Here is a 24,066-nt window from a genome sequence, read left to right as displayed (position 1 = left end):
GTACAAGATACTTGACAGGCAGATCATCTTCTGTTTCTGCCTGGATAATCAATAGAAGAAAATTGAAAAGCTTTTTGCCTGCTGTGACACTCTTCAGTGCAGATACCTGAAGAACTGAGCACAGCAAACACAGAGAGCCTCAAGTATCTCACTGGTGATGTGAAAGATCATTTCAAAAGGTTCCACAGCAGCAGTGTGACAGAAAGGAATGCTAAGAACTGGCAGTATCTTTCTATATAGTTTGAGTGCTGGTATGCACCTGTTGCTATTGATTTTAAATTTGCTGTATTGTGTCCTGCAGACAAAGCAGAAGGGAAGATAAACTATAAAGAGAAGCACTGCTCTTTCTTGTGCTTTCAGTTGGAGTAAGGTATTAGCTCTTAGGTAAAGGCTTTTTTGTCAGAGGGAATCTCATTTGTTTTTGGTATTCTTCTGGTACCCTGACTTTTCAACATGACATTCTCCTGCCTCTGGAGGCTGAAAAACCAAAAGCATAAAGTGGTGTTGTCAACTGGCTAAGTGCAGTCTTTAATGCCAGAAAAGCATCTCTGATAGCTCAGAAATACTCCTTAAGGGGGAGGTAATTTAGGCTAGAGAATTCACTTAATGTGTATATGTGTTTCAGATCAACAGAATTAAATACTTACACTGAGTCTGGTATTGTTGATTCCAGGTACCAATGACTAAATGTCAGGTGTCTAGTGTATCTCAGTGTCACTGCAAATTTCATGGACTTCAGTTAGGATTCTTAGGAAACTGCAGATTTTGGATTGTTTTCTCTAACTGGTGATGTGTTCATTTGTGAAAACCAGGGTCTGAACCAAGGAGTCAGAGGTCATTGGTATAGAAGCTGCAGTCAATGACTGCAATCCTATTTATTGTGTTTTATTGTGTTTTGGTTGTATTCTGGTTCTAAACTCATTGCTGTTATGGCCACATCCTATTGCGCTGCAATTTTAGCAGATGTTAGTAATGAAGTTCAGTCTGTTTCAGCTTACAGACTGAGATGCCACTTTTTGTAAGGAACATTGTTGGCGATTTATCAGCTAATCTCCAAGTTACAATCGATTGACCAGTCATGGTTTAGAAGTGGTATTCCACAGTTTACCATTCTCAATAAATACTAAAGACCTTGTGTCACTCCTTTCACTTCTTCCTGCTCCCTTGCAGTGGGGCTAGAGAGGAGAATTGGAGACACAGGAGGTGAAGATCATTGGCCGAGATAAAAACAGTTTACTGGGAACAGCAAGGAAATAAGGAGGCCAATAAGAGAGTGTGCAAGATAGGTGAACAGTCCACATGTGATTGCTCACTGCAGACCCCAGCACTAGACATCGAAGTCCTACAAACCAGCAGTCCCACAAACAACACCCCTTTGAACAACACCCCCTTCATGGCTCAAGGTGGTATCAAATAGCTGGTGGCCTCATCCCTCCTGGCTGCTGCAAAAATTAACCCTCTCCTGGCCAGAACCAAGTCATGACCCAACTAAGTGCCATGGGGCATGATGGTGCGTGGAGAATATCTTACTGCATGACATACCAGATGTTGCCAGTAGTTGTTGCTTGCTTGCCATAGTTAAATGTTCCAGGGTAAAATTGTAAAGATAAGGAAGATAAAATTTGCAGCTTGCAGAATTGTACTGTGATGAAGTATAATAATTTTACAGGTTCATTTGGAGCAATTTTTTCTTCACTTTCTGTTTTAACTGTTACTTAGAGTCTTTGGGTGCTGTTATACAACATGCTTATCCTTCAGATTGCTATACTTCAGGGGCAATCATCATACATGCTTCATTTCTTCTCTCTCAGGGTTGAACTGAAAACATGTGGATAGAATCTTTAAGCATAAAACTTTATTTTCTTGAAAGGAAATTGTTGTAAAAACATGGAGCACAAATTGTTACTATATATTGCATTTGATAATGTTTTTCTTTTAATGCAAAACAGGTGTTTAACCTATAGGATGAGATGAGGTGTGCAATAAAACAGAACAGACAACAAACTAACAGTTGATGTCTTGAAGTTCTCATGCTTTGCTATTTCAGAAGAAAATGTTTGTCCATTTGAAGTTTTCTGAAAGACTTGCTGGAAGCTGAGGACAATTAGCCAGGCTAGAGGAGGCGCAGTCTCTCTTAAGTCAATTCACCTACCCATGGTAGGCACCCCTCATCACTGGTGTTTGATCAGTCCTTGATGACAGCATTTCATATTCACAAGGCACAAAAAATTCATTGGACTACAAGCCTTGGTTAAGTAGCCTTTTGATCCAGGTTCCAGCTTCAGTAGTAGAAAATCTTATCATGAAGGTTTTGTCAGACTGCCAAAAATTGTCCTTTTGTTAAACTCTTCTAATCTGCTCACTATGTTATCACACTGTGTTACATAGTGCTGTCTGACAACCATAAGTGTTATATTTTATAATTTTTGAGAGCCATAGAAAGAAAATTTTTGAGTAGTCATTGAAAGTGAGAGGAGTGAAACAGAGGAATAAAGAAAACACAAGTTCCACTAGAATTTCAGTTGAAATATGAAAAAATAGTCTTTTTTCTATACCCTGGTATCAGTCACTGAGCAGTATTGTTTACTACTTAACTGGTGTTTGAGGAACAGTGCTCTTCCTTTGTATGATGTATAAGACTCTCATGGTCTCAAAACATTTAACCACAACACTTAAGGAAAGCCTTCTTTCTGTTTCTAATTACTGAAGTACCAGACAATGAGCTCACAAATAAAATTAAGTTCTGAAGCATTATGCAATTGCTTCTAGTGCTTTTATGTAAATTACTGATCACAATGAGTCAGATATTCCCTTACAATTCAAAGTTAACAACAGGAGGGATACAAACTTTTCTGAATTCTTTTCTATCAAGAGTTAGATGTGAAAGGCTTTTTTCAGATGTTCTTTTTCCCAGATTATTTTTTTTTTAATGCATGTGTCTGTATTTTGAGGTTTTGAACTTAGCAGGGGGGAATTTGCAGCTACAGTAGGCTGGTCTTGATGTGGTAAAATGACAAACCACTTTCAAGTTGCATGCATACATACATATACAGCTGAATAGAATTTTAGAGCACAAATACATTTTTCTGTGCTTTCCACTTTTCAGACAATATAGGTATGGGAGAAAGTTAAAGAGTGAATCCATGGTCATGGATTTTGCCAGATGATTTCACAGTTAGTCAGCACAGTCAAAGGTAGTGCAAAATGTGGTTCATTGAGATTTTTCAGCTGGCAGTAGTGTAGCATTGATTGCTCTTCTAATGTTTGTGGCATCAAGGCTGACCTCTAATTATAGGTTTGACAGAGCAATTCTGAATCCAGTATCAAAGGCTTTTAAATGGAAGCATTTTATAAATATATTATTAATGGCTGAACTTTGGCAAAGTTATGATAGAAATGAATGTCTTAATGGCATTACTAGGGGTTTTTTATAAGAAATTTTCAGATGCTGCTTTTCTTTACAAATTAAAATATGTGCATTTATAAGGTTATTGCCGCTGGCAGGTTTATTTTTATAGCCTTGATTTATATTTCTGTGATTCTGTAATTTTTCTTAAAGATATGGTCAGATTATTACCTCAGACGTTTTATCCAGGTCAGATTACTCTCTCAAAGACGAATTGTCTTTTTCTTTTTCCTGAAGGAAAATAATCAAGATAGAGAAATTCAGAAATAGAAGTAAAGGAATGCATATCACAGATGTAGATTGCAGTGATGAGTACAACCTGGTTTAAAAATTACTTGTACTGCTGTATAGACTCAAAGCAACCATCAAATATCTGGTGTTAGAAAACTTAGAAGGAGACTATGGCTTGCTTACTTAGCCAAAATGCGTGATGGTGAGGCTGTTGGCTAGGTTTGTCAAGGAATGGCTTGGTTTGTCAAGGAATGGCAAAGACAGTGTAGTGAGAAGGTATGTTTTACTTCTCCTTTCAGCCCAAACTTCTGTCCCTGCACTTCTCTTCTTAAACTCCATGAACATCAGATGAACAGCTGCTAACTTGTTCTGCACTGAAGTGAGTGTGTGAGAATTAGACTTCCAATGCTGAAACCCTTTTTCCAAGTAAAAGGAAACTTTACTGCTGCTGAATCAATTACATAAGTTTCATTAAAAAGCAATTACCAACACAGATGAGAGTAGGACTTGCATTTATTTCAGCAATTTCCTCATTCATCTTTGAAATGCATCTTTAAGGAGAAATGGAAGGTCCGTTTAATGCAGAACAGCATCAATTGAAATTTAGGATTAAGCACAGTACATATCTTGCACAGCACAGTTGAAACTACACTCAGAATTTAAGATGGGTAGGAAGTATGTCTCTGAGTTGGAATATGTTGCAGATCCAGAGGTACATAGTCTTAATTTCTTTAAAATATTTCACAGCAGTCATCCACTATGAAAAATGGAGTATGCAGACTAGAAGAAGATCCATCCATGACCTGTGTGCACATCACTGTATTACTCCTCCTTTTTGTGTTGTGACTTTGGTGTCCTTGCATCTGTCAGTAGCTTCTTTGCATGAAAGAAAATTTTCCCTAAGATGGTTCCCCTAAACTGGTCTTGGGATCTCCAGAGGCTTCTAGGACTTCTTTTCCTGCAAAGGACATCTAAGCATGAAACTCCAGATTTGCATTCTTGTATTCATAAGATATTTTTCATTTCTGCTTAGGTCTGATTTCAGTAGAACTGATGAAAAACATTTTTGAAAAACATTTTTTTCTGTGTTGTTGGGACTTCCGTTACACAGAAGTGTGGAGATTTTAAGTTGTCTGCCTGGACTGCAACAGAGCCTTTAATACTGTCTCCCATGTTATTCTCCTGTAAAAGCTGACAGGTCACAGCTTGGGCAGGTGCCCTCTTCTCTGGGTTGAAAACCTGACTGGCTGTCCAGGCCCAGAATATGGTGGTGAATGATGCTGCATCCAGGTGACATCTAGTCACTAGTGGTGCTCCCAGAGCTCTGTGTTAGGCTCAGTCCTGTTCCATATCTTCATATCATATCCTGTTCAATATCTTTATTGATGATTTGGGAGAGGTAATGGAGTGTAAACTGGTAATTTGTGGGTGGTGCCAGGATGGGTGCATGTTGATCTGCTGAAGGGCAGGCAGGCTCTGCAGAGGAATCCGGACAAGATGGATTGATAATGTGAGGCCAACTGTGAGGTTCAACCAGGCCAAGTGCCAAGTCCTGCCCTTTGGTTACAGCACCCCATGCACCACCACAGGCTGGGGACAGAGTGGCTGGAAAGTGGCCCAGGCAAAAGGACTGGGGGTGCTGGTTGACAGCCACCTAAACCCGAGCCAGAGTGTGGCCAGGTGGCCAAGAAAGCCAAGGGCATCCTGGCCTGTGTCAAGAATAGTGGTCAGCAGAACCAGGGAAGTGATTGCCCCCCTGTGCTTGACCCTGGTGATGCTGCTTCTGGAGTTCTATTTCCAATCTGGGCCCCTCACGTGAAGAAAGACAATGAGGTGCTGGAATGCGTCCAGAAAAGGGCAGCAGAGCTGATGGAGGGGCTAGAGGCTAAGTCCCGTGAGGAGCTGCTGAGGGTAGGGGTATTTAGCCTGGAGAAAAGGAGGCTCAGGGGAGGCCTTGTTGCTCTCCACTATTGCCTGAAAGGAGGTCATAGTAAGGTGGGGGTTGGCTTCTTCTCTGAGGCAACCAGCAACAGGATGAGGACATAGTCCCAAACTGCACCAGGGGAGCTTCATGGAGGACATCAGAAATAATTTCTTCATGGATGGGATTGTTTAAACATTGGAAGAGACTGCCTAGAGCGGTGGTAGAGTCAGTTTCCCCAGAGGCATTCAAGAAAAAGCTGGATGTGGCACAGAATGCCATGATCTAGTTTACATAGTGGTGATCAGTCAAAGGTTGACTTCACTTGTCCTGAAAGTCTTTTCCAACTTAAATTATTCTGTGAAAGAACATAGACATTGGTTTACATCATGGTTCTATGTTTTGTACTTGTGACCAGAACAGTGTTGATAATGCATATTTTAGCTGCTGCTGAGCTGTGCTTACAGAGCACCAAGGCGTTCTCAGTAACTCACACTGCCATCTCATTCAAAGAGCCTGATCAGGGACAAGAGGCTCAAAAGAGGCACAGCTGGGACAACAGGTTCCAGCTGGTCAGAGATAACCTGTGGCTTTTAATAGTGTGCTCCGAACTAAAGCTGGGGAGGTTATTGCCAAAGTAAGTGTTGATGGGAGAGTGGCTGGGCATTAAGTCTGCTTGTGGTACATGCTGAGTAATTGCCTATGGCTCACTTAATTGTGTTTTACTTCTTTTCTTTGCCTTTATTTATTGAACTGCTTTTATCTAAAATGATAAGTTTTTCTCTCATCTGTTCCTTCAGTTCTCCCACCAATCCCAATAGGAAGGAGGAAATAAGTGACTGGGTGGGAGCCAGCTGTCTGCCAGGGTCAATATCTCAGCCTTTTAATAATGTACTAGATCTCAGGAGTTTAGTAACTAATAGCTTTGGAAAGCTTCTTTATGGCAACAGATATCTCAAGCATTATTCCTGCAAGCTCAGTTTCAGTGATAAGTTGACCAAGGAATCTTTGGTAGTATAAGCTACATTTTGCATACATAGTAGACACATTCTACAGTCCAGGGAAATATTCAAACATGGAGCTGGTGCAGAGTTGCTGATCCCACAGTTGCTGTGCTGGTCCATTTGTCTTTGTAAGCATCATATAAACATAATGTAACTGTCAGGGCAATGGAGGTGGAAGAAAAAAAAAGAAAAGTAGAAAACCAACTTTACTCCTTTGATTCCTTTAACTCATATAATTTCAGGTATTACATGTAACAACCGCAGATACACTTGTCAGAGGAAATTGTGGTGTCTACAGATATATAAGACACTTCAAATACATAGGAAACTATCTATCTCCAAACCAGGTGAAGGACCCCTGAAACCTAAGAAATCAACTTGGCAGCTATAAGAACAAATAGATGAAAATCTTAAACCCAGTAAATCACATCACTTGGTTTCTTCATGCTCAATTAGGTTGCAGTATCAAGTCTTCTAATTCACAAAGCAAACATCTACCATAGGCAAGAATAATGTGGAAGAAAACATTCTTGCTTCTCATTGAAATTTTCCTGCCTCTCACTGGCTTAAATGTTGTTAGCTAGTTTGTGCAGGGTTGCTAAGAAACTGCAGTCCAAAGTTTTATTCCTGGCTTTGTTTACAGAAGTTATATGGTGATTTGCTTACAGAACAAAGAAAATTGTGTAGAACTTAAATATTTGTTCTGAAAGTTTTAATTAAGATGTGGCTATTCTAATAGAGGTGTTTCCTTTAGTCTCAGATTTGCAGTTCAAGCTTTTGGTACCTCTTCATTAGAATGAGAATGGAAGTCTCTTCTTACATCCAAAAAGTATTACTTTTTAAATACTTTAGATGTTATAGTAAAAGTGATGAAATTAATGCAAGTACAAAATGAAATTTGTGTGGTTTAATCACTTTTACAAAAAACAGATGAAAAACTGCTTCACCTGTATCCATCTCAACCAAAGCTTTCTTGCTGCACAGATATCGTAGTGCAGCCAGTATATAGTAACCTTTCCCAAGTATAAGAGTGTTCACTGTAGGTGGTACCTTTGGAATTTTCAGCAGCAACTTTCTAACAAGCTTTATTCATTGTGTCCAAGAGTTTGTTTTCTAAGGATATCTTGGGTAAATATGGGTGGACTTTCCTCGGAATATAAATATATGGCATAGCCAAAATAATAATTCTGTCATGTTCCAGTTCATACTCTAAAGGTTTCAAAGACTATTGAAAATTTTAATAGATCATTGACTTTGGATAGCCATATTCAGAAACACTGATAACAGTTCATTAGTGAAAGAGGATATAAACCAGAAGATTAAATTTATAGGAACCATTCATAAAGCATACTAAGAGTTTCTGATTTGTGTAAATGAACATTGGGAGTGACACTAACTTGGTTTGCAATCTGAGGCCTTGTTCCCAAATTAGGATTAATTTTAGACTCAAAAGACAAAACCTGAAACTATGTTCATTATCCATATCTTTTTGTGAAGAATTACTGTGAGAGATCATTTTTCAAATCTCATCCTGAATATACATATATCAGGTATATTCATTTTTCATATTTCATTTTCATTTTTCGTATTTCATTTTTGAGACGAACAAGGGTAAATTAAAATGAAGTAAAATATTGTTAAAATAGTATAAGAAGCTGTCTGCAAAGATTTTTTCTCATTTAATACACTTTCTTTACTTACGTGAGAGTTTTTGTCAAGTCTTTCAAGAAAACTCTTAGAGGGGCAAGTGTATACCCACCTTTCTGCCTTCTTCTCCCCAAAGAAGCAAGGTATTTGTTTTTTGTGGAAATACTGTGGATTTCAGCTAGAGAGACCTGAAGTCCTGAATGATCCAATATAGGTTACTTTACTGCTGTCATCTTCTGGCACTTCTCTGATGTGAGAGAGGGCTGGTATCCCAAAGAAGGAGGAGATGTACTGAGAAAGTGGTTTATTCTGTTTGTTATTTTTAGCAGTTGCCTTGGGAAGTTTCAAGGATACCTTTATTGGGCAAGAGTATAGTATCACCCTGCTGTTATTCAAAGTTAAGCAAGTAATGTTATTAGGATACTGCAAGATCTTCAGTTCTATGACTGTGTTCTAGTCACTGAGGCTGTTGTAAACTCAGAGGATTAGGAACAGAGAATTTAAACTTTATGTTGAAGCAGTAATCCCAAGTATAAGGAATTAGCTAAATTAACTATTTTTAAAAAGTACTTCCATTTTTTTCTTTGTATAAAAACACATTCCTGATTTTGTCCTTTTTCCCTCATTAAGATGCATAATGTAGTTGTTCCCCTTACCATTTTGCTAGCCAAGATTTGAACTTAAGCTTTTTTTGGTCTTTTTTTTGGTACGTCATGAGCAAAGTGATAAAGCTATCTAATCTCTGAGATATCAGAGCCACATCCAGTCTTTTCTTAAACACTTCCAGGGGTAGTGACTCCACCACCTCCCAGGGCAGCCAATTCCAATGCCCATCACTCCTTCTGTGAAGAAATTCTTCCTAATGTCCAGCCTAAACCCTTCCTGGTGCATCTCAAGCCTGTGTCTTCTTGCTGTTGCCTGGGAGAAGAAACCAACCTGATCTGCTACATCCTCCTTTCAGGGAGCTGTAGAGAGTGATAATGTCTCCCCTGAGCCTCCTTTTCTTCTCTATTCTTTCAGCTGTACAAAAAGAGACTGCCAGAATTGCTTGTAACATCCTTGTTCTAGGATTTTCCACCCTTTCTACAGCCTCTCAACTAACCTGGTTGAGAGGTTATAAAAAGAACTGGCATTTGGTTATAAAAATAACTTTTTGCTTATGTGGCGGGGGAATCTTGAAGTCTAAGAAGCCTCATATGCTTCTATTTCAAAAGCAGACAAAGTAGTGCTTTTCATTAGGTATATCTAGGTAGTCATATACTCTTCCAAGGTAATACTAGCCTTGATGTTACTGTTGAATAAGTTTAATTCCAGAACACAGGAGCTGATCTGTGCAAGTTTTACTTGCGATTTGCTTTTGTGACTTAAGAGCAAGAGTTGGATTGCCCACCTTGAGAAGGTTACTGTACAGTTAGTATGAAAGTCAGTATGAGAAAAAAAGCTCAGCTGAAAGTTTTGCTGTGTTGGTGAATGAACTGTTGTATTTCTTCCCACCAGTGATTTTTTTCCTTCCTGAAAAGAGGCTGGATAAAAATTTTGTCTTGGATTAAAGTATATTATGACATCAGTAATTTTTTAAAAATTTTTCATACATTAGACTCTATACTTGGCTAAATATAAATTATTTACTGATTTTGTTTGATATTTTTATTCTACATCTTATTTCATTGGCTCCCTCAGACCATCTATTCATTGTTTGTTTTGAAAAGAAAGAAAAAAGGCATATTTGTTTTATATGTTCAGTAATTTTCCCACTCACAAAAATAACACTGTAAAAGGCTAATGAAAGTGTAGAGGCATATTCCTTTCCTAGGCTTGCATCAGAACTTCACAGTTGTGACAAATTGACTGCTAATAGCGAACAAATGCTGAGAGAGTGGCAAGTCAGCATTGCTGCTACCCATGCTGTTAAGTTTAAAATTTGCGTGTCTGACGTGTGAAGTGTTCCATGTGTTTGTTTTAATGCTGTCATCTTTGATTTTGTGAGAAATAGATGAGATATTTTCAAGTTGTCCTAAAAGCAACTTCCCATAATCATGCAAAAAGTCATTAGCCCTGGGGACGTTGACTGGAGATCTTCCAGTCCTGTGCTGTAACCACATTACAACACCGTGATGCTGAGAAACAGTATTCTGCCTGTGATGACACCCAGGTCTTTGGCATTTTTCTTGATATCTCACATTAAAGATTTGTGTAACTTGTTTTTCATATTTACTCTGTCATCTTTCTCCCCTGTTAATGTCCAAATATCTCTCCTTTGGGAAGTAGTTTTATTATTGCTGTTTTTCAGCTGTAGCAGATTATGTTCTGAAGGCAAAATATTGATATTTTGCCTGTCTGTGCTTTTAATGTGTGACAGTTCCTTTTTATGTCCTTACTCAGATGTACCTAGAAAATAATCTCAACTTCATGTCAATTTGGAAAGTGTTTTCCACCCTCCAGATTATTAGAGAACATTTATAGATGAACAGCTCTAAAATAATATTTTTTCAGTGCTATGTAAGACATAAGTCTGGGATGCAGTAAAGTGCATTTCTAATGATTGCTGTTAAAACATGTTTTTTCTCCAGCCCCAATAAGTTATTACATTGTAACCCTTCAGATACCACACTTCCTGTTGAGGATTATATTGCAGTTTAGGAGATAACTTTAAAAACATTTGAATGTTTAAGTGACCAAGAGTTTTGCGAAAAATAAATTCCAGCTCAGGAATTTTCCTGCAAATACCAATAGATACCCAAATTTCTATTCTCTCTCTTTCAAGAGGACTGAAGTTGTTATAATATTTAAAATTCCTTTATTCCTATAATTTTCAATCTCCACCAACCACATAACTTAGTTCATGCTACAGGTTACATCCCTGGGATTCTGCTCTAATTTATAATAATGACTAAGTTGGATTTTTATTTCTTACTACTAATGTACTGTCTTTATGCGTAGGAAGTTTCCCTCTCTGAGAAAAAGGGCATACCAAGAGGGCATGTTAAAGCACATACAACTGTACTCTAGAAATGTAGAAATACCTACAGACATCAGCTTAGTGCATGTAATTCATTAATAAATCATTCCCTGCCTGGTGAAAGGCATATGGCTAAACTGCAGCTTCCCAGACAGAGACTGCATTTGCCCAGAAATCCCTCGTAGGTACCAAGTTTGGGAAGATGTCACGGCAGGAAGGTCTTTCAGTAGAGAAAGTGAGCAGAACTGGTGTTGCGCACATTACTTGGCCATGGGGTAACCATCATGTTAGATGATACAGTGGAAATGTAATCTTTTTGACAGGGTCTGTTGGATGTAGCTGCCAAAGTAGCAGGTATCCGTATATTCCATCTGGAGCCAAGGGGAAGTTCGAGCTATTTGTTCCATTCTTCTCCATGCGTGACTTTTACCCATTCACTTTCTCTACCAAAAGACATTCCTCCATCCTTCCCAAACTTTGTACCTATGAGGGATTTGTTGGCAATGCGGTCTCTGTCTGGGAAGTTACAGTTTAGCCACATGCCTTTCACCAGGCAGGTAATGATTTCTTAATTAATTATATGCACTAAGCTGATGTCTGTAGGTATTTCTACATTTCTAAAGTATAATTGCATGTACTTTGATGTTTGAGTGATAATACCTCAAAACTTGCATGTGACACCTAACAAAACCATAACAAAAAGAAGGGATATAACATCTTGTAAAACTTCTTAAGACAGGTCTTTTCATTTCAGTATTAAGACATTGTTAAAAGGCATTACTTCAAACACAGAGCTAGAAGACTATTTGGAAATACTTTAAAATAAAGAGGGATCTTTTCAAAACTTGTTTTCCTATGTGATTTTTGAATTATTTACTTCAGGCTTTTCAAATTAATTCTATAAATTGGTACGACATTTATTTGCCAATTAAAGGAAGCAGGTTTTTTTATCAAATTAAGCCGAATTAGGCTTTAAAATTAGTCTTCATATGAAAAATAAACTTCAAATTTAGTCTTGAAAAATTCTCTGGTCAAGTTTGGCAACCAAATAATGAATTGTGACAGATCAATAGAAAATTTCTTGAGATAATATTATTGTGAAATCTTGAGCCAGCTTTAGAATTAATCAGTTTCCAACTTTTCAGTTTGATTTCGTGAATAAATTACACTTTTCTCATAGGTTATGTATATATTGCCTGTCAAATAAACTGAATTATGGTCTTTGACATTTTAGCAGTTTAGCATTGATCATTTATATTGCTTATTTTTTTGTTTCGTCTCTTTTTTCCTAGTCCTAGATTTACATTAATCCATTCCAAACAAGTCATCTTAGTGTCTCCCATCTAAATGTCTTAAAAGAGTAAGGGCAAAAAATTAATAATAAAGAAATAAGGAATAACTCTATGCAAATGAGCTGTACCAAAGGAAAGCAGCAGTGATTCTTGTCTGTAATATGAGCATCAACTTTAATTAAAAAGCACATGTGTTGTCCAAATGTGTGTGCAAGCAAGTCTGTCAACCACCACCAGGAGAAGAGTGTCTGTGTACACAGCTGATCTCAGCCTCTTCTGAAGTGCTTGCTGTGTAGTTTTTTATTTCTCCTTTTGACTTAAACTTCTTTCTTTTTGGCTACTCAAGCCTTACATTATCTTTCTGTCTACGTCCTATCAAGTTCCCATCTCTTTTGCTGTGTGGGCTGGAACTCTTATATCTCCTCTTAATAACACCTCTCTGAAGTTCCCTGCCTGCTCCATTTTGCTTGTGTCACATTTCTGCAATGGAGCTGCTAACTGCTCAAGGATGAGGGCATGACTTATTAGTAGAAAACACCCTGTGAAATCCATGTTAAAGGCAAAACCTGCAAATCATAAGGACAGCTTTCCTACCGTGGGTACAATATGGATGGCCACCGTCACCTTGTAGAGTGCATGGAGCAGGGCTAGGCAAAACATCCCACTGTGGCTTTGCACAGTGGGGAAGGGGCTGAGCAGCCACTGAGCATTTCTTGTTTTCCTTCAGCAGCTTCTTGACATTGAACACTTGCAGCTTAGCTCTGCTTCCAGGCACAGAGCATACCACTGATGTGACGGGTACTTACATACACATCATACACTGATGTGACATTTTTACTGCTCCCAGAGAGGCAAATAGGCTTGCAGGGTTGGCCCAAGGCAGGACCAAGATGTGCCTGAACTTTGAGCATACCTGGCATACAGTCTTAGACTCACCTCTAAACACCAGTGTGTGCATTGGTGCAACCTCATCTTCCTCATGCCATATTGTGCATAGTAGAGGTTGGATGAACTCACACATACCAGCAATAGGAGTAGTTGTTGGAGAATTCTGGACAAACATTTTGTTTAAATGTAAGATTTTGTTCAAAATTGAGAGCCAATATCTAAGACTCCTTACTGTTGCTGTGAATTACGTATCATTGCTGTATGTCTTTATTACAAACTGTGTTTCCAGTAGGCATGAAGAGTTTAAAGTGTTGCTGATAATATTAAAACATGTTCAGAGGAATATTTTAACATGGGTATACATTACTGTGAGGGGTTAAATAGCGCGATACATAATGAGTAGTTGTTCATTTAGCACCTGAGGATAAGCAAAATCAAAGCCTTTAATCCCAATGGTTTGTGCTTACTTGGAAAAATGTTTGTCTGACTGCAGGCATGGAACCCGTTGTGCTGGAGAAGTGGCAGCCACGGCAAACAACTCACACTGCACAGTAGGAATCGCCTTTAATGCCAAGATTGGAGGTATGTGAAACAATCTCCCACAGAAAAAAAAGTGTAACCCAAAAGCCATTTGTGCTAAATGGTACGTTCAGACATTTCTCATAAGAGAAGGAGATTTGTATGAACAAGCCTCACTGTGTTAGCTGTAAAGCTCAGTTTAGAGTGGTCGTTCAATATCAGTACTGAAGGAGTTTGTCTGTGGTGGCCCTTCTGCAGTGCTCTCTGGAACACTGCCTCCCAGTACACATCACAAAATAAAAGGTCAAACTTTTGATGAAAACATGATCCCAGAATTAGGACACAGGGGTTTTCTCACAGATTCAGAGCTCTTAAGCCATGAACTTTGACAAACCATGAGTAAAGGTACACATCAGTTACATTGCCTTACATATTGATCCCAAATGAAACACTCTCAAAACATAATGCTTTATTTTTTGTCTGTGGTTGGTGAGAATTTTCTTTTGATCCCTATGGGTGGTAAGATTATTGCCTGAAAATCAATGTATGATCACATATTTTTGTTCATTCAGCCAAGAAGTTTCAAGTATTTTCTGTGAATTCTTTGTAATTGGCTTCTAGTGAAGTTTATTCTGAACTTTTTATTAAGTCATGGGATTGGTATATTGGCTTTCAGCTGAAAGTCTCATAGCTCAAACTCAGTAATTGTTGCCTTTTGAAACAGAGCCTAAAATAGAGCCCATCTGTAAAAATAGAAACATGTTTACCTATTTGTACACCAGAGGACAGTTCAAATATACAAGCGGGCAGAATTGAGACCATCTTTTCGTTATTAAAAATACTGCATCTATTCTCTGCTGGATCAGTACAAGTTTGATCCAAATCTCATGTAAGCACAGATACATTTCAAATTACCCAAAGCACACAACTTCATCCTCACGTCAGCTTTCTGTTTTCCTGCTGGGTAAACAAAATTAGGGTAGATAATCCCAGATCCAGGATAGGGTTACAATGATGCAGAAAAAAAAATTCCCTTGAGGTGAAGAGCCTTCCTGCACAAAACTATCCTGTCAGAGTAGTTTAGAAAATCAGAACTGCTCAAGTAAGGAAGTTTGTGACAGATGAACAGGTTGTCTCATATGAACATGTCATTTAACTGTGAACCAGCAGTTATGATATCAGGTCTGTTGAGTTGTCAAACCAAAGTCAGAAGAGAGTTGGTGTACAGTTGGAAATAAGAGATGCCTTCCGGAGAAGTTTCATTTTTAGGTAGAATAGTCACACAACCTGCAACAACTTTGACATGGCTTTGAAAAATTCTCCAGAAGTAACAATGACTTCTTCATAGTTTATTAATTATTAAGCATTTTATTTAAGCATTATTAATTATTAAACGTGCAATAATAATAAATATCCTCCAGGCATATTAGCTGACTCACAGTCTTTTCTAAATATAGTGTAAAAACTGATTCAGATGGACACAGTATACAGGTAACAGAAACAGTAAAGCCTAGATACTTGTGCCTTTTTATTATTTATTCCTAAAAGAAAGCTGGAAATTAGTAACAGTATATTAAACCTCACTTGAGGTGCCACCTTTTAAAAGGATCAGCATTTGGAAATAAGACTTCAGGAAGCTCAACAAATAATCTGCAGAAAATCAGAGTTAAGAGGAAGTTCCAGGGAAGATAGGTTAAGCTTCCTCTTCCACTAAATGAATATGTTTGAGATCTTTGCTGCTGCTGACCTCTACTTGGCATGCCTCATTCCTTTCCTTCAGAGCTGCCATAACTACTCGTGTGAATATACTGTGGTTGTGTCAGCTCACTTGTTTCCCAGGGATTTAAAGGCCCTCCTGGGGTATTTTTGGAGAATAAGCTAGAGTTGAGGTAAAGCAATTACATTCTTATATAGAGGAGCACCTGCTGACAATGATGTTGGATTTGGTCCACCAAGATAAGTATCTTTTGCTTCAAACCAGAAAGCATTTCTGAACACATAAGGGATACTAATGTATCAAGCAGAAGGGAAAAAAAATCTGTCCCATCAATATGCCATAAAATACTGGCAGTTGAACAAATCCAGTTAATGATGTTTCTGATGCTGAGTTGTTAACAAGATATCCATTAATAATGCTAATTTTCTTCTAAATAGCGTACTTTTGTACTCCTTGTCTCATTTCCAAATATTTAAGAACATCTGATGACCAAATTTCTAGGAAAGTCTGAGCCTTCTTTTAAAATAGCATAAATGGAGTTGTAACTTATAGAAAAGAAAATTTTAGTAAAATTGCAATCTGAGTCTTTAGTTTTTTTACAGGTTATGACAAGTTTCTTATAAAAAATTGTATAGGTTTCTGTGCAGCAGAGCTACAGATCCCTCTCACTAAAAGACAAACCAGTTCACCAAAGAGATGGATCTTTTTTTAGATTTAAACTCTGAAATAATCATGCAAAACAAATTACCACATACAGAGCTTGTGAGATTTTTTATAGGAAGGCTTGGTTAGTTTGCTGTTATTATTGCAAACTGATTGTGGAAGTTGTAAAACATCTCTGGGGATTTGGGTGCTTAGTTACTTGGCTGGGCTCAAGTCCTGATGGGAAAACAGTTACACTGAATTATGGCACAACAGATGTATATTGTCTTCAGTTGACAAGGATTAGTTCAGCTGTTTCTTTAAGTCAGTTGAATAAAAACAAGCATTTTAAAAGAAAACTTCTTTCAGCTCAGTTTTGAATGTTTCCTATGATTCATTGAAAATTTGTTCTGAGTAAAAAGCCAATTACATTTTGCAATTACTGCAAATGTTAGAAAAAGTTTATAGGGCTCTGAAGTCTTGGAACAATCTGCAAACACAGTCTGCTAATTGCCTTTTGGATAGCTTTTGTTGTGCTATCACCACATGCCAAATGCAGTTTGGCGGATGTGTGATCAGCAGACATAACCACGGCAGACTTTGGGGGGCGGGAATAGAAAGGCAGGGAGGAAGGAAGGAGCATTATTTTCAGTACAAATATCCAGTGAGATGTCTGTTGTTCAGAGTCATCTTGCACAGAATTACAGAGTCATTTCTGTTGGATAAGACCATGGTTGTCAAGTCCAAATTTGACTGATCACCACCACTTCGTAAACTAGATCAAAGCACTAAGTGCCGTGTCCTGTTGTTTCTTGAACACTTCCAGGGATGGTGACTCCACCACTTCCCTGAGCAATCTGCTCCACTGCTTAAACAACCCCATCCATGAAGAAATTATTTCTGATGTCCTCCATGAAGCTCCCCTGGTGCAGTTTGGGACTATGTCCTCATCCTGTTGCTGGTTGCCTCAGAGAAGAAGCCAACCCCCACCTTACTATGACCTCCTTTCAGGCAATAGTGGAGAGCAACAAGGCCTCCCCTGAGCCTCCTTTTCTCCAGGCTAAATACCCCTACCCTCAGCAGCTCCTCACGGGACTTAGCCTCTAGCCCCTCCATCAGCTCTGCTGCCCTTTTCTGGACGCATTCCAGCACCTCATTGTCTTTCTTCACGTGAGGGGCCCAGATTGGAAATAGAACTCCAGAAGCAGCATCACCAGGGTCAAGCACAGGGGGGCAATCACTTCCCTGGTTCTGCTGACCACTATTCTTGACACAGGCCAGGATGCCCTTGGCTTTCTTGGCCACCTGGCCACACTCTGGCTCAGGTTTAGGTGGCTGTCAACCAGCACCCCCAGTTCTTTTGCCTGGGCCACTTTCCAGCCACTCTGTCCCCAGCCTGTGGTGGTGCATGGGGTGCTGTAACCAAAGGGCAGGACTTGGCACTTGGCCTGGTTGAACCTCACAGTTGGTCTTGGCCAACAGCTTTGCAGCATGTGTGTCCATTGCTGGCTAGAGAGAACAGCACCTAAGTCACAACCTTGTCTGTGTTGCTTGAAAAATAGACCGCTTCACCATTACAAAAAAAAAAAAAAATTAAAATCATGTGATTTACTTTAGGTGACAGTGGCAGCATTTGAGATTTGAATTATTATTCATTGGTTTAATATAATATTTAGACTGGCTAACAAAGTCATAAAGGAAAGCTTTATTTTCCTTCTTTCAAAACCAGCATACCTTTATTATCTTTATTCAGAATGAGAGAGATACTTTAATATACTTTAAAGGAATTGAGCACACAACTTTCACCCGTCATTAATTTTCTATGGTGAGAAGAAAATACAATCCTAGAATCCCAGAGTTGGTTTAATGATTCTTTTTCATAAAGCAAAGTTCATAGTGAGATCACAGTTTGTACAAGTTTATTATCTCACAAAACATAGGCAACTTTTGTGTGAACTGAGAAATACAATCACTTTTCATTTTTAAGTCAAATAGAATAAGGGGGAAAAAAGTATTAATATTTTTTCAACAAAGCAGTCCTTATGCCTCTTGTCAGTTAAAAGTTAAAGTCTTGGTAAACACACAAACTTCTTTAATCTGAGCTCATAAGCAAAATGCAGTGTGTCTGTAATTAACAACATGTAAATTTGGCTTAAAAATAGGAGTAGCCTTTTAAATCAGAAAGAACATCTAACTTGTAAATTGTGAGAGTGATCATCCCTCTATCATACAATTTTATTAAATTTTTATTTAATATTTAGTGTCCCTTTGATCACATGTCTCACTAGCTGTGTGTAGGTCTTTTTTCTTGTTTAAGTTAAAACTGGCATTGGTAGTTTTCTCAGATTTAACCACAAAGTCTTACAGATAGGAAAAAACCCACCTTCTGTATTTTCTCAGTTTTCAGATTTTAGCATGCTATATTCAGCCTAGTAAACTTAAAACAGTGTGAAGCATTGGCACATTGACTTGTCCAAACCCACATGAATGGATTCGTTTAACATAAAAATTCCAGATTATACCTCAAAAAAGCTTCTTCTGAAGAGAAGGATGTTCACCATATTGTAATTTCAGGTTGAACACATTACATATTTGTTCAAAACCTCTTGTAATTGCCATGCTACAGTGTGTGGTAATCATTCTGTACACAAGAAGGTTCTCCCCAGTTTTTTGATTGCAGCCTCATACAATGAGGAAATGATGCCAAGGTTACTTGTCTATAGGGATCCTTTTATTACATCTGTTAACATGATTGAAACTGTGAATGACTCAAGAAAGGTAATGCAGTTTCACTGTTGTATAAAATTGTTATCTTTGAGTGACATAAAAGCATTTCAAAATTCAGGTATTTTTAAAAATTTTATTTAGCGTAAAACTTTGTTGTTGAAGTTTGAAGACTGTATAGTGGATAAATTACTTATAATTTTTAAAACTTGAAGAAGGGTGAAAATATTCGTATCTTCTCATATTTTTCCATCTAGAGACATTGGGAAAACAGATACCCAAACAGATTTTGTTGGTGGTGGTTTTTTCTTTAACAGTAGGAATTCTTGTAGTTATTCAGTTCAGTGTCATACACAACAATTTGCTCTGTGGGGGGAATAAAACAAAGAAACATTTTGAGTTTGTCTGTACAGTTCATTGTATTTTTCATTCTGAAGGTGTACGGATGCTGGATGGAGATGTGACAGATATGGTGGAAGCAAAGTCCCTAAGCCTTAATCCCCAGCACATCCACATCTACAGTGCCAGCTGGGGGCCCGATGACGACGGTAAGACCGTGGATGGACCCGCTTCTCTAGCACGTCAGGCCTTTGAGAACGGCATCAGAATGGTAGGTTGGCTTCACACGTGCCTGGATCTGCTCTCATGTGCACCTCTAAGGGTACCTGTGCCCACTGCATGCAAGTGCTCAGCATGGGGAGAGGCAAACGACTTGGAAGGAAAGAAGAAAACTTCCTTTGCATAAAATTGGAAACATATTTTTCTTTTGTAGTGACCTGATGATCACTGTCATCTGAAGTATGAGCTCTGTTCATTTTCATCTGGAATACATAATCCTCAGTGTCTTTTAAAACTGCTCTGAGGGAGTGATGTAATTAGAAATAAATTGACTGAGAAATGCTACTTTGCACATCAGGGCTAACTCATCAAATCTGAGGTGCAAAGAAATTTTAAAGCAAAACCTTTGACTGTGTTTCCTTCTTTCTTCATTTCTATTTTGCTTTGTTTTGCATGATTTCTTAATGTAAGTTTGATGATTTTAATAGGGAGCTGGGGGGCAGAAAAAGGTCTATACCCATGGTTCTTTTACCATTTATGTCTGGTCTCAGAGAATTTACAGTACTGTAATGAGGGGAACACTAATGGAACTGCAAGAATGCAGGGGATCTTGCTCCAGGAAGTTTTTTGTTTAAGCATATATATGTGTTTGTTTAAATGTTGTATTTCATGTAGGGAACACAACTGTGAAAAGTTCAGCCTGAATTTCTGTACCAGAAGGACTCAGCCGTTTCCTCATTGAAATCTCAAGTTCTCAAACTAGGGATAAATATGTGGAATAACTTTCCAAGAGCGTAGATCTTGCCTACAAGCATTATTGTTCCACTGTTATTATGAGCAGTAATTTGAGAAGATACCCTACAGAACCCAGATGAATTTCATTTTACCAGCACATTGTTCTGTATGTGAAATAAGCACCAGTCTATAGTGAAAACATAGCATTTAATTTTCAGAGGTAGGCTTTTTCTGATAACAATGCAGAAAAAGGTTGGTATATTTTTTTTGAGCAATAATAGAAGTCATATTTGATACAAGTCGAATTATTATGTTTTACAATGTAACTTTCATGTCATTTGATCAAACTTTATTCTGCCTGAAGCTGCCCATGAGGTCTTGAATAGATCTAAATATTTCCATGTATTTGGATATTTTATCTGTCTCTGACTACGAAAGCTTCATTTCTACTCAAGAAATAGAAGTACTTTTAAAAACTTACATTAAAATGTACTGCTACAAAATACAAAACATTTAAAGTTAACCTCTAATTTTCATTCTTTAAAATATAATATAGACTGAAAGATTGTAAATGCATGTTTTAGGAATTACCACCTTCCCTGTTAAGCTGTTTCCAGACCAAGAATTACTTCAAGATGAACTCTTTTTTTTAATAAGTAATGTCTTTCTGTATTCAGATAAAGGTACTTTCTCTGTATTTCCTTATACTGTCATAAGCTGTGTCATTTTAAAAGATGAGGCAAATGGAAGAAGAAAAGATGAATTTTCTTGGACTGAATATGCCAGAAATGGGCTGATTATTCAAGGTCGTGTTTACATACTCAGTCAAACATAAATTTCCCTGAGGAGTCATAATAATTGTGCAGTAATAATAGGCAGACAAAAATGCTTATTGTGTTGTATACAGATCTTTACTCTCCTTTTTCAGAAATATTGAACTGAACAGCAACAGTATAACATCTGTGGCGTAAATTGAAGTAACATTGTGTCTTGGTTTTGGACAATTAAAGTGGGCGGACACTCCAGTTACCTTCCCTTTTAGTTTTGACACTCCCCATTCACCAATAAGGAGAGATGAATGCAAGAAGGTATAACTGTGAAATAATAACAGTTTAAAACAGTCATTAAAAAATGAAATAGGAGCAGGAAAAACTGACTGTGATAATCAGTAGTTATAATGTTGCTGAATTTCATGGATTCCTCATGGACTCCCCAAAAACAAAGAAAAGCAAAAACAGCAGAGAAACTCTCCCCTGAGATGGCACTCTCCATGTATGACCATGTGTGTGGAGAGATAAGGGGAAAATGGCAAACAACTGTTACCCCCAGGATGGTTCCCTCTGCAGACAGCCTGGGGTGGAGAGAGAGAGAAGAGAGGACAAGAACAGCACAGCAATCAAACCTGAGCAAGTAAAAATCTCCCTCTTCTCCCCAGATATCAACCAACGGGGAAAAAGAACAAAACTGAAAGAAAACCTAGAGTCCCTGGGTCAACAGCTGGAACTCATGGAGGAACTTTGCCTTCTCTTTATCAAAAATAGCGGCAGGGGCTTGGACAACTTGTATTCCACGCCCTCCTGCTTTGACCAGGCACTGCTGGCAGTTTGGGGCAACCATATGGAGTGGGGGCTGTTCTATTTATCTTGGCTTGGTGGTGTGGCTGCTGTCTGCCTTGTGCTATCTCAGCTCACCCAGCAAGATCAAAAGAGAAAGAGCACTTTTTCCTGAATGCCCCCAACTTTCAAAAAGGACTAACAGACAGCCTGACCTCACTGTTCCTTTTCTGGCCACTGGGTCTCAAAGAGACAGCAGCAACTTTGGGCACAGATAGATATGGAATACAGTAACATTTTGGGTTACCCAGAACACATCAGTGCAGGAAAACCTGGCAAAACCTTCTTTCAGACCTACACAAAGTCTGAAGATTGATTATTCTTAATCTATTATGCAAGTATCCACACAATTGTACATTATAATTTTAAAATGGAACAGCAAAAGGAAATGCCAAGATTTTTTAAAAACATCTGAAAAGGAAATTATGCCTGGCTGGCTTTATTAGGAAAATCAAAGGTAGTGCTGAATAATAACTTTGATTAGATCATAATCAAGCTCAATTATTATTTTAAATTTATTATAATTATTGTATAAAAATGAAATGGATGCAAGAACCATCCATTGTTGAGTTTCCTGAGAGACTTGGTTCCATGAAAAAAAGCACCTGAAGCACATATTATTCCAATTAACAGCTTGTGCTCTGTGTTTCACAACTATTATTATTTTTAAATCTGTTGAACTAATATATGGTTACACCTTTCAAATCCTGCATAAAATAATAAAGATGACTGCATAGTTTTTGTGCGGAATTACAGAGAGACAACACATATCTTGAATTGAAACAGACAAATCTGTTTAAAGAAAGGCTGCTAAGGAATAAATGAATTCATGAAATGAACATGTAAGTTAAATATACCTAAAAATTCTGCCCAGGATCAAGGTAACGAAAAAGGAAACCAGTTTTTAAAACTGTCACAAGTACTATGATTTTATGTCATCTTTAAGGGTATTTAATGTAATTTTATTAAATTTGCATACTTGAGTTCAAAGAGAAGCCTTGGATATTTTACTGTCAAACAATTTCTGTGCAAATAGAGAACTCCCACTATATCATGCTTTCAGTTGAGAAGATCCTTTTCTTGAAAATAGCATAGTTGTGTGGAAAATTCTAGATGTCTGTGTTTTAAATACTCATGCATTAGAACTTGTAGACTGAATAATATCAAGAAAGAATCCATTGTAATTATGCAGAATTTGCCTGAAAAAAAGCCAAACAAATGGTGGTATATCAAAAAGTAACATATTCAAGGAAAGATTAGGTATCTAATGTCACATTTCACCCTGTGCTCAAGAGCAAAGCTTAGCATTGCATAATGTGATTGTGGCCAAATCATGTCATAAGACTGTGCTGAATCGGGGCAAAATGGAGAACACAAAAGCCTTCCTTGATTCATAAATATGAAATCTAAGTATATTTTTAAGATGCCTGTTGGTGTCTCACAGTCAATAAGCACAATGCTATAAGCACTTGATGGAGTTGAGTTTGCTGATACATGGCTCCGCCATGCAGCGTTCAGACTAGCTCATTTGTATTCATACAAATAAGTCTGGTATTCTGCAATGGTGTCAACATTGTTTGGAGAGGAAAGCATTTCAGATATTCAGACTTGTTCTCTCATTGTTGTTTGGCAAAGACCAAATAATCAAGTTTCTGGGTATGTGAGCACTGTAGATATTGAGCAATTTAGCAATCTTCAGTATGAAACGTTCTCCAAATAGCCTTCATTACCATGCATGACCAGGAAAAAGTGCTTCTTTTTGTAGCAGTTCTTGAGGACAGGATGTGCCAAAGCCATATGTGCATCAGTGTGTGTGGTATGTTACTGAAGCATCTGAAGCAAAGTTTCTCTGACAAAGTAGAGCAGGAGCAGACCATGGGCAATAAAAACACACTACAACACTGACACCTGAAAAGCAGACAATCCTTACATTGAAGGATTACAAAGAGCTGGTTATCTCACTCTCCAGTGTCTCACCAATTGCATGTTTTATATTGTTTCTGTAGTACACATCCTTGAAACACATAAGGAAGTGTATATAAATCAGCAACTGGTCAGGTCATCCTTAATACAACCTAGAGAGGGTGGAGAGGAAGGGAAATCTGCATGGAAACTTTGGGCACAAGCACCTTCATCTTATTGCTGTGACACCACTCTGTTTAGTGAGCTGGACTCAAGCCAAAATATTTGATGGACATTAATGATCAGAT

The 24,066-nt window shown here is 38.0% G+C and overlaps 1 protein-coding gene across 2 annotated transcripts in view; it reads left to right on the top strand.

The window, feature by feature from the left end:
* Positions 1 to 24,066, top strand: part of PCSK5 (proprotein convertase subtilisin/kexin type 5) — a 226,290-nt gene that overhangs the window by 76,915 nt on the left and 125,309 nt on the right. For both annotated transcript variants that reach the window (XM_059491816.1, XM_059491817.1), the window contains exons 6-7: positions 13,842 to 13,930; positions 19,388 to 19,560. In XM_059491816.1, coding sequence (XP_059347799.1) covers positions 13,842 to 13,930; positions 19,388 to 19,560 — 262 coding nt within the window. The remainder of the gene's footprint in view (positions 1 to 13,841; positions 13,931 to 19,387; positions 19,561 to 24,066) is intronic.

This window comes from Ammospiza nelsoni, chromosome Z (assembly GCF_027579445.1).
Source record: "Ammospiza nelsoni isolate bAmmNel1 chromosome Z, bAmmNel1.pri, whole genome shotgun sequence".
NCBI lineage: Eukaryota > Metazoa > Chordata > Aves > Passeriformes > Passerellidae > Ammospiza > Ammospiza nelsoni.
This window is presented reverse-complemented; position numbering and strand designations above follow the sequence as displayed.